Source organism: Hevea brasiliensis, chromosome 9 (assembly GCF_030052815.1).
Source record: "Hevea brasiliensis isolate MT/VB/25A 57/8 chromosome 9, ASM3005281v1, whole genome shotgun sequence".
Lineage (NCBI taxonomy): Eukaryota > Viridiplantae > Streptophyta > Magnoliopsida > Malpighiales > Euphorbiaceae > Hevea > Hevea brasiliensis.
In genome coordinates this window covers 1,199,910-1,218,841 of record NC_079501.1, presented here as the reverse complement: position 1 = coordinate 1,218,841, position 18,932 = coordinate 1,199,910, and the positions used below count along the sequence as shown (strand labels likewise).

General features: G+C 33.2%; 3 protein-coding genes across 3 annotated transcripts; 2 read left to right on the top strand and 1 right to left on the bottom strand.

Moving 5' to 3' along the window:
- Positions 1-1,261: 1,261 nt before the first annotated feature.
- LOC110666949 (transcription factor UNE10) lies at positions 1,262-6,578 on the bottom strand. Its single transcript, XM_021827631.2, has 6 exons — positions 6,126-6,578; positions 5,308-5,980; positions 5,108-5,209; positions 4,561-4,626; positions 1,726-2,094; positions 1,262-1,633 (listed from the first exon to the last, which is right to left on the bottom strand). Exons 1-6 carry the CDS (start codon positions 6,224-6,226, stop codon positions 1,547-1,549), a joined length of 1,398 nt encoding a protein of 465 aa, XP_021683323.2. The 5' UTR covers positions 6,227-6,578; the 3' UTR covers positions 1,262-1,546.
- A 2,894-nt stretch (positions 6,579-9,472) lies between these two features.
- Positions 9,473-12,576, top strand: LOC110666947 (F-box protein At5g51370). Its single transcript, XM_021827629.2, has 2 exons — positions 9,473-10,989; positions 11,872-12,576. Exons 1-2 carry the CDS (start codon positions 9,740-9,742, stop codon positions 12,143-12,145), a joined length of 1,524 nt encoding a protein of 507 aa, XP_021683321.2. The 5' UTR covers positions 9,473-9,739; the 3' UTR covers positions 12,146-12,576.
- Positions 12,577-16,681: 4,105 nt separating this feature from the next.
- LOC110666946 (protein transport protein Sec61 subunit beta) lies at positions 16,682-18,341 on the top strand. The gene is made up of 2 exons (XM_021827628.2): positions 16,682-16,839; positions 17,944-18,341. The coding sequence occupies exon 2, from the start codon at positions 17,946-17,948 to the stop codon at positions 18,192-18,194; it is 249 nt and encodes an 82-aa protein (XP_021683320.1). The 5' UTR covers positions 16,682-16,839; positions 17,944-17,945; the 3' UTR covers positions 18,195-18,341.
- Positions 18,342-18,932: the final 591 nt, after the last annotated feature.

Genomic DNA, 18,932 nt, shown 5'->3' with positions numbered 1-18,932 from the left:
AACTATTATCTTACTTTATCGTATCATATTTTTCATTACCGTACTTTACCTTATTTTATTAAACCTCTCAATGCCCCATCTAAACAAATCCTTAATCTCATTAACCACGCTTCTCATTTGATCATTAAAAAAAAGAGAATCCTCTGATATTAAAATGGGAAAATTAAGCTAATGGGATTAATTTACGTGGAAAAAGATTAATATACGTAGAAAGAATCCCTTTCATTGAGCAGATGGAAGACAAAATCTGGTGAGCCAAAAAGCCAAGATTTTAAAGGAAAAGCAAAAGCAAAGCATGTGGTTATCTAATAGTCCAAGCGTTCGTTAGATAATCATTTATCTTTTTTTTTTTTTTCTTATATATTTGTGAATATTACTGATCAGCACAAAATCACACAAGTGGGTAGACATCGCATTCGCATCCAAACATAGAATCAATACTGGTGGATGTTACAGCCAGTCTTGAAAGTATGTTGGCTTTCTATATAATTTTTTATTAAATTAAAAAAATAATACTATTACATTACATCCACTTGGGAAAGAACCAATGACAAGAATGCATATATATATCGGTGATATGTATATATACTTGAAGAAATCAAAAGGAACATGTTAATCATTAATCCAATAATTATTAAAATGAAAATAAAATATATAATAAAAATCCAATGTATAACACAGAATTCTTTGGGTTCCTGGACAACCGCGTGGCATCCAAGTTGACAAATGAGTGTCCAATCATTTATATGTTTATCTTTTTGTAAACATTGCATGTTAGATGTTCCCTTGTAATAACAACCAGTGCATGCATGACTTTTTTTTTTTTTTTAAATAGATTCATGAATGAAAGAAAGAATCGAGATATATATATATATATATATATATATATATATATATATATTCTATATTCTGATTTATTAAAAAAAATTAACTCTTTTCACAATTATTTTTTTTCATAAATTACATATTAATAAAATAAATCACTTTAATTTCATTTTAAAAAATATCTTATTAATTAAAAATTTCCCAATGTGAAATTTAACACACTTTTCTCACATACAAGACTAGATATTTGGAATATAAAATTTTAAAAATTGAATATTTGCTGGTGAATTAATACTAGGGTTAAGATTCCATTTAATATCAGGTTAATAAATGAACATGATTATTTAACTCTATTTTAAAAAATAGTATAATGTCAAAATCATATATAAAATATTTTTACCCAAAAGTGGACTTGATAATACATTTAAAGACATAATTATAAATAAAATCTAATATATATATATATGGTTTTAAAAAATAAGATATATACATTGTCATTAGAGGGGAGAAGTTTAGAAAACAAAAATGGTACAAACGCACTAAATAGGCCGCAGATTAATGAATGAAAAAGAGGGGAAAAAAAATACAGTAGTGTTTCAGGTTGTATCGATTGTTTACCCACAAAGAAGCATCAGCAAGAGCTAGAACACAGCCACATGATGCTATATATATTTGTCTGTGGCCAGCAGCTATACGCAGATTTTACATATGGCTTTGCATATTAACACTTGGAGCTAGAAGCAGGAGGTTGCTGTTGTAGCTGCTGGTATATGGCAACCATCCTACTGTAAGCATCTATGGGCATCGGCTGCAACAAATTAACACACATACCTCATTAACCAACCATAATTCCAAATTGTAGAATTAAATAGAAAAAGAACTACTGTATATAATGCCTACCTGTGACTGGCATGCAAGGAATGCAGACAATGGATCCGGCATAACTGTGCCTGAAGGCGCAGATTGTAAGCGGTCACCGGAGCCATCCCACGAAGTCATGGGCACGAAAGCAGTTGGAGGAAGCACTGAAGAGAGACCAGCAATATTGGGACGAGCAACTGAATTCATGTCCATGACATTGACACCGGCCATTCCCATTCCTACACCCATGCCCATGTTCATTGGAGCCATCATAGACATTTGGAGTTGCTGTTGCATTGCCATTGGCAAAATCAATGGCTGCATGGTCATTCTACTCATCATTTGTACTTGTGCTTGCAATTGTTTCAGATATTCTATCACTTCATCCAGCATCGATGCTTTGTCCGTCTACAAGAAGACAGGAAATTAAAAAGGGATAATAGGGACTCAAACTTATTTAAAATTAGAAAACTTAATTCATAATAAAAAAATATATTTTAAATACAATTTATCAAATAATAGCTAAAATAATTATTATGAGATTTTTCATTTTTTTCTCTCACACTGGCCAACCATAACTTTAAAGGAGAAAAATGTCCATTAAATTTCAAGAAACACAAGGGCATCAGGGCCTGAAAGGGAGATGAGTTTATGTGGCAGCAGATGATTGTCTCCACACCCAACAACCTTCAGTCAAGTTGTCCCCATGGCCAATTGGGTATGTGGACTATAACCACTGAACCACTCCCAAGATACGCACAACCATTTTAATGCAAAAGAATTTGGACCACTACATTTTTGCCTTGTTTTTGTCTAGCGTGAGCATTCGGTTAAATTGAAATGAATTTTTAGCTAATTAAATTATTAATCAATTTTAAAATTATTAATTAAATCAGATTAAAATTGAGAAAAAATTAAAATTAATCAAAATCGAAAATATTCGGTCGATTATCGGTTATAACCGAACTAACTAAAAAAAATAAAATATATATTTTATATTATTAATTATTTAATAAAATATATTTATATTTTTTATTTATAAAAAATAATAAATATAATTTAATATTAATAAAATAATAATTATAAATAAAATATTATTATAAAATCATAAAAATAATAATTATAAATAATATAATATTAATAAAATTATAATTAATATATTAATTAATTGAAATTCAGTTATTTCAGTTAGTTTTGTTATCAAATCAAATATAACCGAACCAATAACAAAAAACCGAACCAAACTGAATTTATTCTTACCAAAATAATCGAATTTTATCAATTCGATTTAGTTATTCGGTTATAACCGAATGATACATACTCTTAGTTTTGTTTGCTATCCAATTTGGGCATTTATGATTAGGGCAATTCTATAATGATATTACCTGCCTAAAGTTGAGTGAAATAATGAACATTCGGTCAAAAAATCCAATGTTAGAATCAAAATGTTAGCGCTCAATCAAAAATTAGAGCAAAGGGGAGGATATCATTAGGAGTTGGATTGATCATCACATGCCTTGTATTAACAACATTGAGCAAGTGAGGTATGAGTGATGACAAAGCAAGTTCAAACGCTTGCCCTACAGGCTGAATGTCAACCATATTGAGTATCAACAATACCAGTCAATGGTAAGGTTAGATCTTTAGAAAGAAATCTCAGAATATTAACTAAATATCCGAGATTCTTACAGATAGTTACAACGTTTACTTGGTTTATAGTTTATATATATGAGAAATAGACATTAATTAGATATGTTTACTCTATCAAATTAACTACAGAATTTTTTATTATTCACTATTACTATTTTCAATTAACATCTTTAATTTGAGCATTGGAGTGGCCGGTCAATTGACCACCAATTTCACCACTTTTTTTATTTTCAGTCTAATTTGACACCTTTAACTGGACGGAGAAAACTTGCGGGAGCATCATATACGTAGGTATGTACTATCAAATTAATTTTACAGGTAAAGGTAACATTTCTTCTCTCTTTTCTAATGTCACATACAATTGATGATAAAACAGTAAATCCATATACACTCCAACATCAACTTAATTCACTTGCTGGCAATTTGTCCCTACAAATGGGAATAATTGAAACTGGATGATGCCGACACTCATCCACTCTACGCAAGTGACTCGTTGATTCCTATTTGTTACAATTTTCCATCCTGTTCCAACCTTTCAATAGATTATTGAATATATCCGATATTATTAGAGAAATATTTAATTATATTTACATTTTACAAAGTATTTAGGTACATTAAAAGAAAAGAAAAGTAGCTATATCTACTATGGATAAGGAACTCCAAAAAAATATGCAGATTCTTTAGTCCACAACTTAGAATCAATTATGATCAAGTGGGATCGTATGACGATAGATATATATCTCTTTCTTCTATTGCTTTTGTTCTTTCTTTTATTACTTTATAGCTTTGTTTGTGCATATTATGATGATGTTAGCTCTCCTGTATCATTATACTTTTCAATATATATAAATATTTTACTTTCTAACAAGGGATCAAGAGATTAATTAACATAAGAGTAATATCAACTAGTGTTGTTCACTTATTTGCAGATTATAAGTATTCTGTAAGTTTAAGTCAATTCTAGTTACCACAAATAGTGTAAAAATGAAAGTAAAAATAAAAATAAAAGGCCAGTATTCAACTTTTCAATATGGAAGAGCAAGTTTGTACCACAATAAATGGAAAGATGAATGAGCAACTGAAATAATTATTGTGGCTATAAAATTAATGCAATATAAATCAAATCTGATAAGCTAGTGCATACGGCTGCAGGGATAAGATTTGCAGGCTTTGTGTCGAAATGAGAACATTTATACATAAATATATATATATCAAACTCCGTACCTTACTGGAATTTGGGACCAGCTTCTGCAGTGTCTTCATCCTTTGGTTTATCTTATCTCTCCTTTTCTGGCAATAAATGAAATAGGTGAGAAGTCAGTGAACAAAAAAGGAACAGTACAAGCAATGTAATTAATATCAAAATCAAACACTGTAAAAGCACCGCGATTTTTAATGGGCCAAAGTATATAATTCCATCAATTACATAGTTGATAGAATCGAGTACTAATACTGTACTAGCTAGTAGTAGAGGAAGAAACATACGCCTCCATATTAGGTATGAAAGGCAGTAGCCCTACATGACTACTTTAAACAATATTTAAAGTCGATCAGCCTCTAGCTAGGTCCTTTTAGTACTCTATATTCAATCAGAACAATTACTACAAACGTTGACCATGAAGAAAGGATCATTTTATTAAATTTATAGCTTAATCAAATCGTTTGCTCTTGGGCTCTTCTATATTTTTTCCCCGTAATTTCGTTTCTTCACAAACCAATCATACAATAACGTATTATGAAGACAACAAACTGAGAGGGAGACAGAACATACACGTTCAGATTGATTATGAATAGCAGCAGCCCTACTTCTCTTAGTTGAAACTGAGGATTTCCTGTTCCCTTTCTTCTTCTCCTCCTCATCACCTGCCTCCCTCTATTGAACAAGAACAGCATAAAATCAGTGTACAAGTTTATTACCCGATTAGATTATTGAATAAAACAGAGAATTAAAAATATTAAATCATAACTTGCCTGTGGTCTACTGTGACAAACTGAGTCATTCTCGTCTACGGTGGCCGTCTTGGTTCCAGTCTTACAGCAGCTGGTGTGTTCCTGCGACCCAAAAGAAGTGGAAGTGAAACCCCCACCCAGGTCCCTCTCGCACGTGTCCAGCGTCACGTGCTGGCTATCCCTCCCAAAAGTTGCGCTTCCACTCACGCTTTGCCTGCTGCTCCATTCAGGTGCCACAGGGACACGCGCCACCCTCGGGCGTTTCCCGTTGGGGAGAGCCTCCTCATCTTGAGTGGCGGCTGGGCCACTGCACGACCCCATGAGAGTGGTACTACCCACCACGCAATTGCCCTTCACGTGTGCTCTACGTTCGTTCTTCCGGTTCGAGCAAGGGACCAAGGCGTCCATAGTCATAGTAGATGAGGCGGCTGGTGCTGCTGCCCGGTTGTGTTCGAACCATGGGACAAGCTCTTCACCACATCCACTATTCTGCAAACCAGGCTTACGTTGGGGCAAACGAGTAGCTTGATTGACTATGGATTCGAGGGTTCCATTGGCGCGTGGCTTGTCCCAGCTGTTGTACTTGGAAGGAGAGGTGGAAGCCATGGGTTTTACAGGCACTCGAGGTGGACCTAGTCCGTGCATGGCTAATTGGCCGTTCTCCCATGTCAGCTCTGCTACCTCGTAGTGTAACCTGAACAAAAACACCACAAGTATAATCAACATCCATCATTTGGACAACTTAAAAATGTGAGTTGCATCGAATCCAAATTAAAAACAAATATATATCATCAAACACAAAAGATGATTTAGAGAGAAGAGGAAGAGATTTAATATACATAGGGACATCAGGTGCGGTTGAATTGGAGTTGGAACGAAGGGATTGCTTGGCAGGAGAGGGATACTCATCGAGATCCCAGCTAGGAACACACTGGCTCATTCTGTTAACGAAAGAGTAGTACGTAGTTGCGTTAAAATGGAAGAAGAGAGTGTTATTATTCTTCTGGGTGTTCAAATTGATGTTTGTTTCATAATCATAAGCTTGAAATGGAGTTGCACTTTCAGGTTGTGGTTATGTGGGAATGGAATCATCATAGGATAGGAAGAAGGTGTAGGTGTAGCCTGCCCTTTACTGTGAAAGATAAGAACATTTTGGAGAGAGAAGGAGAGGCTGCAGACGCTCTGGTCCAGATGTGGTAAAACTGAGAGACTTCCGGTTGGGGTATTGAATGAGGACGAGCTAGCTGATGGGCCTAGCTGCTGCCTCCGTCCAACCATTAACAACCACCGTTCCTAATCATAAGATGACCATAGATTAATGATCTATATGCTATACCCCAAATCCACATACGCAACCTCATGCATTTACTTGATACTTAATGCATTATATCAAATCAATAAATAAGTATTAAATTTAAATGAATAACAGTAAAAATACCTAATGTAAATATTTTCCTGAATTCCTATATAGGTAAAGGAGGTTATTTATGGAGAAATTTCTACATAAATTCAATCCATTAAATGTATTTGTGAATTAATTATTAACATAAAGCCATGCATGCTTACCATGTAACACATAGATTAACCATTTATATCATGTTACATATATGTATTTTTCGAGTGAAATGAGAATTTAGAGATAAATACAAATATAAAATTTTTATATAAAAATACAATATATTTATTATCTACAAGAAAATTATAAAATATATAGGAAGCAATATTGTTTACTCACATAAATATAAAATTTATTCTCTATAATTTATAAAGAATCCATTTACATATAAATATAAGAATTATTAAAATTTAATATTTTTAATGCAATAAATAAATAAATATATATATATATATGACATCTAAAACAATTATTATGCGAAAATTGAGAAGGAACTCTAATGTCGGTAAGAGAATGATAAATGAAAAAATTATAGTAAAAAAAAAAAAATCCAAATAATATGGAAGCTAACTTCTCTTATTATTATTGTGGGTCAATGTTAAAAAGATTTCTAATTACTAGTGTGGGCCCTAGTCTCATAGATGGAAGTGATTTGATAAGGAAATTTCCTACTCACATGAGGTGCATGCGTCAATTACAAAATAATTTTTTTTTTTTTATTGTATGTCCTGCTATATTTTAAAATACGATTCATTATAAATTTAAATTAAATGTTAATTTCCACTTAGATGGTGTATATAATTAAATGGGTATAAGAATTTCTCAATTAAATAAAAAATTAGATGCGTATAGATGGTGTATTATCCTCTTATATTTCATGTATGAAATAATAGTAATAATTTTGAAAATTACAATATAAACAATGTATTATTGAGTTAATAATTTAATGGTGAAATGTTTGGAAATGAAATCAAAATATATATCCAATAAAAAGAATCAAACAAGTGGGGCCATGAATATTCAAATTTAGTGAGCAGCTTTCTGATGCCAGTTGGAGAGCCAAAATGGGTGAGGTTCACTTCTCAAATAAAATGATGAGAGCTCTCATAAATGTGAATAAACCAATGATTGAACATTAGTCCCAATTTTACATACCTCCAAATTTATTTCCTGTTTTATCTATGATGAGACACTGTCGAGGAATTGATTTCTTTTCTTTTTTCACGTTAATATCCTATAAATATATTATTTGATTTTGTTTGAAATTTAAATTTAAAATTTAATAATTATTAAAGTGATTTTAATATTTTAAATTAACTTATTAATATTAATTTTATTATTTTTAATATAATGAAAAGATAAATTACACATGTCAATTTTAATAAATTATTAGAAGATCCTCCCCCAAATTAGATGGTCGGTCGACAAGGAGGGGGTCCTGGGTTTGTTGTTAATGGGCTTAACTCCGAATCATCACACAAGGCACGACAACAGCGTAGCTCAATTATTACCAGCCGATTCGGTCCAACACATGCTCTTGGGCCTCAGCGAGGAGAAGCAACACATAACTGTATTTATTTTACATAAGGCGCACACACACAAATTGGTTTGATACCATTTTCTATACTATTTTGGTACAATTTAAATTTAATTTTTAATAAAAAAATAAATTAAAATTAAAAAAATAAAATAAATTTAATTTAATACAATTCTAATAAATTTTATTTGAAATCTCAATAATTATACACACTCCTAATAATTATGATTATAAAATTATTAATTAATATACTATTATATTCTTTAAGAGTTAAACTAATTGTCTTTTAATTTAAGTGATTATTTTATTTTAATTATTTAATTTTAATTCATTAAAGTAAAATCTATCTACTTTAATTTTGAAAAATAACACTAAATTAATATTTATCAAATAAATCTATAAATCATTATTTATTTTTTTATAAAAAACTAAAATATTAATAAAAATGTTATTTTACAATTTAAAATTTATTATTATTCTTCCAAATTGTTAGAAAATAAAATTTAATTAATAATAAATAACATATATATAATTAATAATTTTATTAAAAATTTTAGTTAAAATAAAATAATTTTATTTATAATAATTATTAATTATTTTAACATAAAATAAAAGAAAGAGAAAAAGAGGACAAATCAAATTATATTATCTTTAAGAAAAAAAAAATTCCTAGCAGGATGTTGAAAGCAAATTTGAATTCTAACAAGTCCAAGATTTATTCACAATACTTTTGAGGTGAATTTTGTTTCATTCTCACTTCTTTTGTTTTGTAGTAAAAAAAGAAACTCCGTCGTGATTCGGATACGAAGTGTGAAAAATGAAAAATCAAAATGAATTAAATTAAAATTAAAATAAAAAATTATATAATTTTATTTAATTTTCTTAAATTACTGAAATAAAAATATTCAAATCGGATTGCCGTAAGATCCAGAATAAAGGTTTGAAACTTGAGAGGATTTTTGATAAAAGAAATCCTTTACCTTATCCGTTCACAAAGTTGTTTGTGCCTTAACAGCATCAGGAACTACTGGCTTCCGTTGCCACAATTCACAACCTCACGTAAGACAGCTTTTCGCTATTTCTGTTGGTACCTCATGAGACAGAATTTAAACGTTTACAATGAACCCTAACTTAAAATGTGGGGAAGGGAAAGCTGATTTGATTTCGATCATCGTTTCAAGCTTTTGAAATAAAATCCACACGGTTAAAAGGTCCCAACTCCCAATCCACTGCAGCAAGCCACTATCTTCCATTAGGAAAACACCCAGTGAAGTTGCACCACGTCACTGAAATCGTTATGATTCCTAGGAACCAGGTGCAAAAACCACACTGAATCATCACTAGTGCAAATAAAAATCATTAGCAGATGAAATGAATGGGAAAAAACAATCTACTGATTTGGTTTGAAATTTAGAGAGCAGTAAAAAATGGACGCAGTGATGCAGATTTGACATTAACAGCAGTCAAAATTGAAAGGCGGTGGGGTGGTGCAGGAACCCTATTCCCAATCCCTGAAATAAATGTCACATTCACCAGATAGAACCTCAAGTCCAAAACCTAAACCGAACCCTAATCCCAGTCCAAGGCAACCTACATCTTCAAAACGGAGGAAAACTCTAAGCTTACCAGACGCATGGTTTAATGACCAATCGCTGAAGCATGCGACTTTGAAGATGCATCTCAGATCTCTCTCTGCTGCCCCATCAGCATCCCCTCCCTCTGACACTGACTTTTCATTATTAACAGGATTTCAATATCTAACACTGGACCCTCCTGGGCCCGATTACACCTCCCTCCTCTCCGATGAGCTCCTCCTCCAAATTTTCTCCAGGCTTCCAATCTCTCATCATGTCTCAAATTCTCTCGTCTGCAAGCGCTGGTTTTATCTTCATGGTCGCTTGGTACAATCCCTCAAGCTCATCGACTGGTCCTTTCTTAATTCGGGTCGGATATTTCACCGCTTCCCTAATCTCACCGAGATTGACATCGTTAACGCTTGTATTAGAACGCCTCCAAACTCCGGTATTTTGTTGAGTCACAGGAATTTGTCAATTCATATTGGTACCGAACTCACGGGGACGGAGTTTATCGAACAGATTGATCTGTTACCATCGGATTTGGTTGATAAAGGGCTTGAAATGATTGCCAAACGGTACCCTAATTTGAGGAGAATTTTTGCAGTTGGCGCAAGCGAAACTGGGCTTTTGAGTATTTCAAATGAGTGCGAGACATTGCAAGAATTGGAGTTGCATTGTTGTGGAGATTTATCGTTGAAAGGCATTTCGAGTTGTAGGAATTTGCAAGTAGTGAAATTGATTGGTTGTATTGATGGGTTCTATAATTCGGTGGTGTCTGATATTGGATTAACGATATTAGCGCAAGGATGTAGGCGGTTAGTGAAGCTTGAACTGTGTGGATGTGAAGGAAGCTATGATGGGATTAAAGCAATTGGACAGTGTTGTCAAATGCTTGAGGAGTTGACTTTCTTTGATCATAGGATGGATGGTGGGTGGTTGGCTGCACTGTCATTTTGCGGCAATTTGAAGACTTTGAGGCTGCAGTCCTGCAAGAGCATTGATTCAGATCCAGGTCCGGATGAGCATTTGGGATCCTGTCCTACTCTTGAAGAGCTGCATTTGCAACAGTGTCAGATGCGGGATAAGCCAGGCGTGAAGGCTTTATTTTTAGTTTGTGAGGCAGTCCGGGACATTGTTTTGCAGAACTGTTGGGGATTGGAGGATGACGTATTTGGTTTTGCAAGCCTTTGTAGGTATGGGGCTTTGTAATTGTGGTTTTCATGATTAAATATTCAATTGTTTTTTCATTTCTAACTTTCTTATGATATTGGTAAATGAATGAGATGGATGAAAATGAATTATATCACTAGAGGGACAACTAAGTCATTGCTAGTTCATTTTTTGTGTTGGTTACAGTGTTTGTTCTTAGCTTTATTTTTTTTTTCATGATATATAATCATTTGTGTTCTGCTTTAGATTGGTAGTTGCCATCTTGGAAGAAAAAGTCAGGAATTTTAAAATGTACTCAAAGTGTATGTCCAAGCAACTTTTTCTTTTTTCTCAAAGTGCTTTCTGTACCTAACAATTCCTTCAAGTCTTAAATGTTTACTTATTGCGCGTTAGCATTCTAGCAACAGTACATATGACTACAATCAAATCAAGCTGAAGATGAGGAACTGATAGAATTGTTGAAATCATTCCGCACTTTCATAACCTTTATGCAAATAATGCACCTGCTTTAATTATATGGTTTATTTCCTCGAGGGGTTCCCATCCATTTGTAAATAAAGCATTCTTTAAGAGGAAAGTTAAGTTCAGTGTATGTTCTTGCATTGGAATTACATTGGGCAAGTTGACATACTTAACCAAAAAAGAAAAAGGGAAAAAAGAGCATAAGTATTTAAATAGGTGTGCGTGTTGATAATAATCCTTGAACCTTGAACATGAGTCTGTAGCCATTTGGTTTAACAATCTTGTATAATGATAGGTGTGCGTGTTGATAATAATCCTTGAACCTTGAACATGAGTCTGTAGCCATTTGGTTTAACAATCTTGTATAATGAATGCAGTACATTACCTTGGGAAATACTGTGATTCACTGTTCTGATGAACCTTTTCTTTTTGTTTCTTGATAGGAGGGTGAAGCTTGTATCACTAGAAGGATGTTCATTGCTGACAACAGGAGGTTTGGAGGCAGTTATTGTTAATTGGAAGGAGCTTCAAAGATTAAGAGTAAATTCAAGCAACAAGATCAAGGACAGTGAAGTGAGTCCTGCCCTGGCATCTCTGTTCTCTGTTCTCAAAGAACTGAAATGGCGACCAGACTCCAGATCTCTCCTTTCCTCAAGTCTTGCTGGGACTGGAGTGGGCAATAAAGGTGGTAGATTTTTCAAGGGATTGAAGGGTTGAATCTGGGCTTCAATTTGGTGAACGTTTTTGTGATTTACATGGTAGCTGCAAAATGTTTTGGTGGTATACTACTCTTTAGATATCCTCTATCATCATCTTATCTAATTTAGATGATCAGCCATCAGTAGCAGAGGAGGATTTGCTTTAGCTTTTCACTAAGAGCTTGCCAATGGGGGCTATCGTATGAAGCATATCATTACTCAATCACCCCTTTTAGTTTATGTGGGTGATTTGTAAGTTGAGCTAAATAAGCTGTGTTACTGTATTTTAAAGCTAGGGCTGTTTTTTTTTCCCTAACCTTGAACTAGGTCAGATATTCTAATTCTGTTATCTAATAGTCATCTGACTTTTTAGGAATAGCATAAGTGTAAATCTCCACTTATTTCCAATTACAGTCAGTTAAATTTGCATATTCATTATGCTTTCATGCACCTGCTATTGCACCTGTTGAGGAGGTTCTTTTGTTGCTTAATTCATTTTCTATGCTTGGAAAACTATGCCACAAATACATGATCATGCTAGATGCCTTTCATCTATCATACAATATTACTGGCAAAGCTACAGCATCAATAGAGATCCTATGTGCTTTCTTTATTGAATTTTGTATCAAATGCATCTTTACGAGGAAATTTATTATTTCGTGAATTCTAAATTTGTTTGTAACTGTGCGGTTTCGTAGTACCTGTTTTTCTATCATCTCTTGCAATCTTGTTAAAAGCATGCTCAATGGAAAATATTGGTTGGATTTTTGGGAAGATATAGATGATTTAATGCAAAACATACCGAATGAAGAGAATGTTTTCATTGGTGGAGATTTGAATGGACATGTAGAAAGTGATAGACAAGGTTATGAGAATGTTCATGGAGGTTTTGGTTTTGGTAGTCAAAATGAGGAGGGAAAAAGCATCATGGATTTTGCTATGGCATACGACCTAATACTAGCAAATATCTACTTTATAAAAAGAGAGTCACATTTAGTGACTTTCAAAAGTGGGCAACATATAAGCCAAATCGACTTCCTCTTAACCAGGAAGACAAATAGAGCTCTATGCAAGGATTGCAAGGTCATTCTAGGAGAGACTTTAATAAGTCAACATCGGTTGGTGGTCTTAGATGTCAAGTTTATGAACAATTCAAGTAAGGTAAGAAGAAATAGTGTAGCTCGAACAAAGTGGTGGGAGTTCAAAGAAGTAAAGCAAGTGAAGTTCAAAAATGAGCTTCTCGAGTCCGAAATATGGAAGCTGGATATGGAGACCAATGATATGTGGATACAGATGGCATCAAAGATTAGAGAAGTAGCTAGAAAAGTATTTGGAGAGTCTAAAGGACATGGACCACCCTCAAAAGAGAGATGGTGGTGGAATAAGGAAGTACAAAAGGCAGTGAATAGAAAAAGGGAATGGTATAAGAAATTACCTAAATGTGATAATAATGAGGCATATGAACAGTACAAGATAGCAAAGAAAGAGGCAAAAAAGGCAGTTAGTCAAGCAAGAGCACAGGCCTTTGAAAAGTTATATGAGAAACTTGGAACTAAATAAGGAGAGAAAGATATTTATAGATTAGCAATGAGAAGAGAAAGGAAATGTCAAGATCCTAATCAAGTTAGGTGCATTAAGGATAAAGAAGGAAAAATATTGGTAAAAGATGAGGACATTAAAGAAAGATGGAGAAATTATTTTAATGATCTCTTTAATAATAGTCAAAATGGTAATAGCGTGAATATAGATTATAAAACAATAAAAAAGAATGTGAATTATACTAGAAGGATTAGATATTTAGAAGTAAAGGAAGCACTTAAGAGAATGAAAGTGGATAAAGCCTGTGGACCCGATGAAATACCAATTGAAGTGTGAAAGTGTTTGGGAGATATGGGAGTGGTATGGTTAACTAAATTATTTAATAAGATTCTAAACTCAAAGATAATACCTGATGAATGGAGGAGGAGTATTTTAGTACCTATTTTTAAAAACAAGAGAGACATACAGAGTTGCTCAAACTATAGGGGAATTAAACTCATGAGTCATACTATGAAGTTATGGGAGAGAGTTGTGGAGCATCGACTACGTCATGATACTTCTATCTCTCTCAATCAATTTGGTTTCATGCCCGGTCGTTCAACTATGGAAGCGATCTTTCTCATTAAAAGCTTGATGGAGAAATATAGAGATGTAAAGAAAGATCTACACATGGTTTTTATTGATTTGGAGAAGGCTTATGATAGTGTTTCAAGAGATGTCTTATGGAATGTGTTAGAACAAAAGAGGGTATCTATTAGATACATACAAGTGTTGAAAGATATGTATGAAGGAGCAACTACTATTGTGCGCACAGTGGGAGGGGACACAAGAGATTTTCTGATCTCAATTGGATTACACCAAAGATCAGCTATAAGTCTTTACCTTTTTACATTAGTTTTAGATAATTGACGAAACATATACAAGAGAGTATTCCTTGGTGCATGATGTTTGCAGATGATATTGTTCTGATAGATGAGACACGAGAAGGAGTCAATAGAAAGCTAGAGCTTTGGAGAAGTACTCTAAAGTCAAAGGGTTTTAAGTTAAGTAGAACGAAGATAGAATACATGCATTGCAAGTTCAGTGAAAGCCAAACTGGTGATAGGGAAGGAGTTAGTTTGAATGGAGTGGTATTGTCCCAAAGTAATCACTTTAAATATCTAGGCTCAGTCCTTCAAGTAGATGGGGGATGTGAGGAGGATGTTAGTCATAGATTAAAGCTGGATGGTTGAAGTGGAGACGTACCACGGGAGTTTTATGTGATCGTAAGATTCCCAATAAGTTGAAAGGAAAATTTTACTGTACAGTCATACGACCGGCTATGTTATATGGTAGTGAGTATTGGGCACCGAAAGAGTCGTATGCGTCTAAGATAAGAGTTGCAGAGATGAGAATGTTAAGGTGGATGAGTGGCCATACTAGACTAGATAAAGTCTGTAATGAGAGTATTAGAGAAAATGTAGGAGTGGTGCCAATTGAAGATAAGTTGAGAGAAGGGAGATTGAGGTGGTTTGGTCATGTGAAGCGTAGACATACGGAGGCTCCAGTTAGATAAGTAGAGCACATTAGGTTAGAGGATAGAAAGAAAAAAATGGGTAGACCTAAATTAACTTGGAGGAGAGTAGTAAAGCATGACTTAGAAGTATTACAAATTTTTGAGGATTTAACCAAAATCGCTTATAGAGAAGAAAGCGAATCTATATAGCTGACCCCAAATTTTTGGATAAATGCTTAGTTGAGTTGAATTGAGTTGTATAGTGGGTTGCTATATTTTGAAATAGAAAAAGTTAAAATTGGTAATCAGTTAAATGAAGTGATGGTACCTATCCTAGTCCTTGCAGAGAAGGAAAGATGTGCTATGAGTTCCTCTTGTCTTGTTATGAGGGGGTGTGTTCCCCACTTGTGTTGATTTTAGCTAAAGCAATTGTAAGGTAGCCAATCAAGGGAGTGCTTTATGGCTTTTTCTCAAAAGCTGCTACCACGGCAAAGGTAAACAGGCCTGTAGGCATTAGACACGGAAGTGATTGAGAACGGAAAGTATACTTGAAACTTCATCATGGACAATGTTATCAGGTGTTTGAAATTTTGCTGGGCGGTGATTAGAAGGACTTGATTTACTGTGCTTTTTGTTGATGCTGTTCTTTCGTAAGTTGTCATTGAACATTGAAATACAGATATTCAGGTGGCCACGAAGATAAATGCCTGCTTCTGTTATCAATAGCTCACAACTTTCTTTGAAGGATTGGCCGATTAGCGTAGACGTAGCTGCTGCTTTTGAGAGGTTATGAAGGAACCCATCTTTTAGACTAAGAGGTAGTCATTAAATAGAACTTTCTTGAGCAAATCTCTTTTTAATGTGTTTTAGGCACTCATTCATTGGAGGCTTGGAAGGTGTTTTCTTGGCCTTGTCCTATTACAGCTTTGTTGAGTTTTAGCCCTCTCATGTACAAAACATATTCTTGGTTTCCAAGAAATTTCAAAGAATTTATTTTATTTCCTTTTAATATCAAAATCAACAAAAAGACATAATCTATAAAAACTAAAAATTTATTCAATACATAATTTTTTAATATAAATACTAGTTTTATATCACATTAAATAATAATAATAATAATATACCACATACAAATAAAATGAAAAAATAAATTAAAGATTCATGCAGCATTATATATAAGAACATAAGGAGGGGGTAGAAATCTTGACTGTAGCGCACCAGGGCTTTTAGATTTGGTGTCGAGCTAAAACTGCGTATTTTAAAAAATATATATATCATTGTAAAATTTGTTTAATATTATTGTTAGAAATATTCTTAAAAAATATATTTTTTAATATATTAATTAAAAAAATAAAAAATTTATAAAAATTAAATTTTATATATTTTAACTATAAAAATAAGGGATAAATATATTAAAATAATAAAATAAATTTTTTAATTTATTTTTTTAATTTCATTTAAAATAGTAGTATTTTGTTTACAATATTGCAGGCTGGGTTGAATGCTAACTTGTTTCAAATCTGACGTGGCTGATATCGATTGGCTGATTATGCGTGGAGAAGAAACGTGTACAAATAACCCCGCCATCTATAAACTGAAGATAAAATAACAATCGCAGTCAAATTCACTTTTCCCATCTTCAACACTTGCCGATCTCTGAGTTCTCCGAGTCGATTCAGGCGAGTTCTTCATTTCTCCTCTTGTATTTTTATTTTATTCATTTTTACTCTATGCGATTTTGATAGATCTATTTTTCAGATCCTAATAGGTATGCCTTCTTAGTTATCGAATTCTCGTTTTCTGACGATTCAGATCTAACTCTCTCGAACCTTACATGGATCTGATTTTCTTTTTTTTTTAATTATTATAATATATTACTCAATTAGGTCTGAATTAAGCCTCTGAATTAATTAGTGGTTATCACGCCGTAATTAGATCATCTTTGGGGAGATTTTTTAGCCGCTTCCTTTTTTTTTTTTTTTTTAATTTGGATACATATAAGATCTTTTTTCTGTGATCAATAGTTTCTCCATTTTTTGGTTATAATTTCTACAATCAATTTTGATAGTTGTGGAAAGTTATAAGAAATTGGTTAAGTAGATCCAGGTTGATGTTATCATTTTTGTTTTTGAGGTTGGTGGATTTTGATTTTGAAAAAAATAAAGTTTCATCACTTGTAAATAAAATAAATGTTGATTGGAATTTGTGACTGTTGATTCTAGTCTAGACATCTCATTGTATTGCTGTTCGGCTCAAGTGTTCGTGTGTCTTGCATATGGGTTATTTTGGGTTCATGTGGGCTAATTAAAGTACATAACATCATCATGATTCATGAAGCTCGAAAAGGGTTTCACAAAGCTATTTGCAAAATTGCAAACAAAACAAGCAGTTTTTGTTTGGATATGAAAATTTGACGAGGTTGATGAGTTTGTGCTTTTTATTGTTGGACATGATACCTCATGATTCTTCACACAGTGAATCACATAGTTTTTAATTAGTGAGTCAATTAATCATATAGTAGCGTATTTTTCTTGAGCTCATGAAATTTGTGGGATGATTGCGGATAAGCTTCATCATCGAGAGGGAATAGTGCTTTGACAAAGTCTAGTTGAGGTACAAATTTGGTGGTTGTATTTTGTGCCTTATTTTGTTTTGAGTGGATGAATTGTTGAGGATGAGCTGCCAAAAGGCAACCATTATTCTGGTTATTGATTGTAGGTACTTTCAGAAGATAAATGTGCATAAACATGAATCTGAACTATTTCAATTATTGGTTGTTACAGAAATGGCTTTAGGCGGAACAGCTCCCCCAAGAGGCAGCGCAGCAGCAGCTGCTAGCATGCGCAGGAGGAGGACAACGAGTGGTGGGGCCTCAGGAGGAGCAGCTGGGACTATGCTTCAGTTCTACACTGATGATGCTCCAGGACTCAAAATCTCTCCAAATGTTGTACTAATAATGAGCATTGGGTTCATAGCTTTTGTTGCGATTCTTCATGTTGTGGGTAAACTCTACTTTGTTCGTAGAGAGGCTTAGAAGTGTCGGTCACTGAAATGAATTGGAGTCGGTTGTTACTGAAATGAATTTGAGTCAGTTTGTCTGTTGGATATCCATTTTCAATTGTTTTTATAATGATGGTTGAAACATCAGTAATATTGATAACATTATACTTTGTTTGGGAGAGATAGCTGATCATTTCGTAGGTCCATGGCGTTTTTCTTTATCAGCATTTATTACTTCTGGATATTGCCCAAAAGATTCGTTCCAGAATTTTCATCAGTCTGTATGCACAGCATGTACATGAATTTCAGTTTGCCTTAAGCTATTGGTTCCCACTTGTTTGTTGGCGGACGGTAGCAGCCAAACGGTGATAACGTTACAATGATAACGTTGCAATTTTGTTTATGAAATCATTACAAACGATAACAATAAGCGATCATGGTGCCGCTTAGGGATAGCAACTTTGTACATATATATATGTATATATATATATATATGATTCGATTGTGTTTCTATTAAAACTGATTTGATTGAATTCTATCGAAAAAAGATTCGAATTTGGATAAATAAATAAAGAATTATAAAATAATTTTTTTTAATTATATTCATAATTTTTTATGTTATGTTTTAAATAAATGAAGCTTAAATATTTTATAGAACTATTAAATTTTAAATATAAATAATTAATAAAAATACATTTTATATGAATTATTAATTAAAACATTAAAAATTAAATAGATATAATGTAATCAGACTATGACAAATTTGATAATT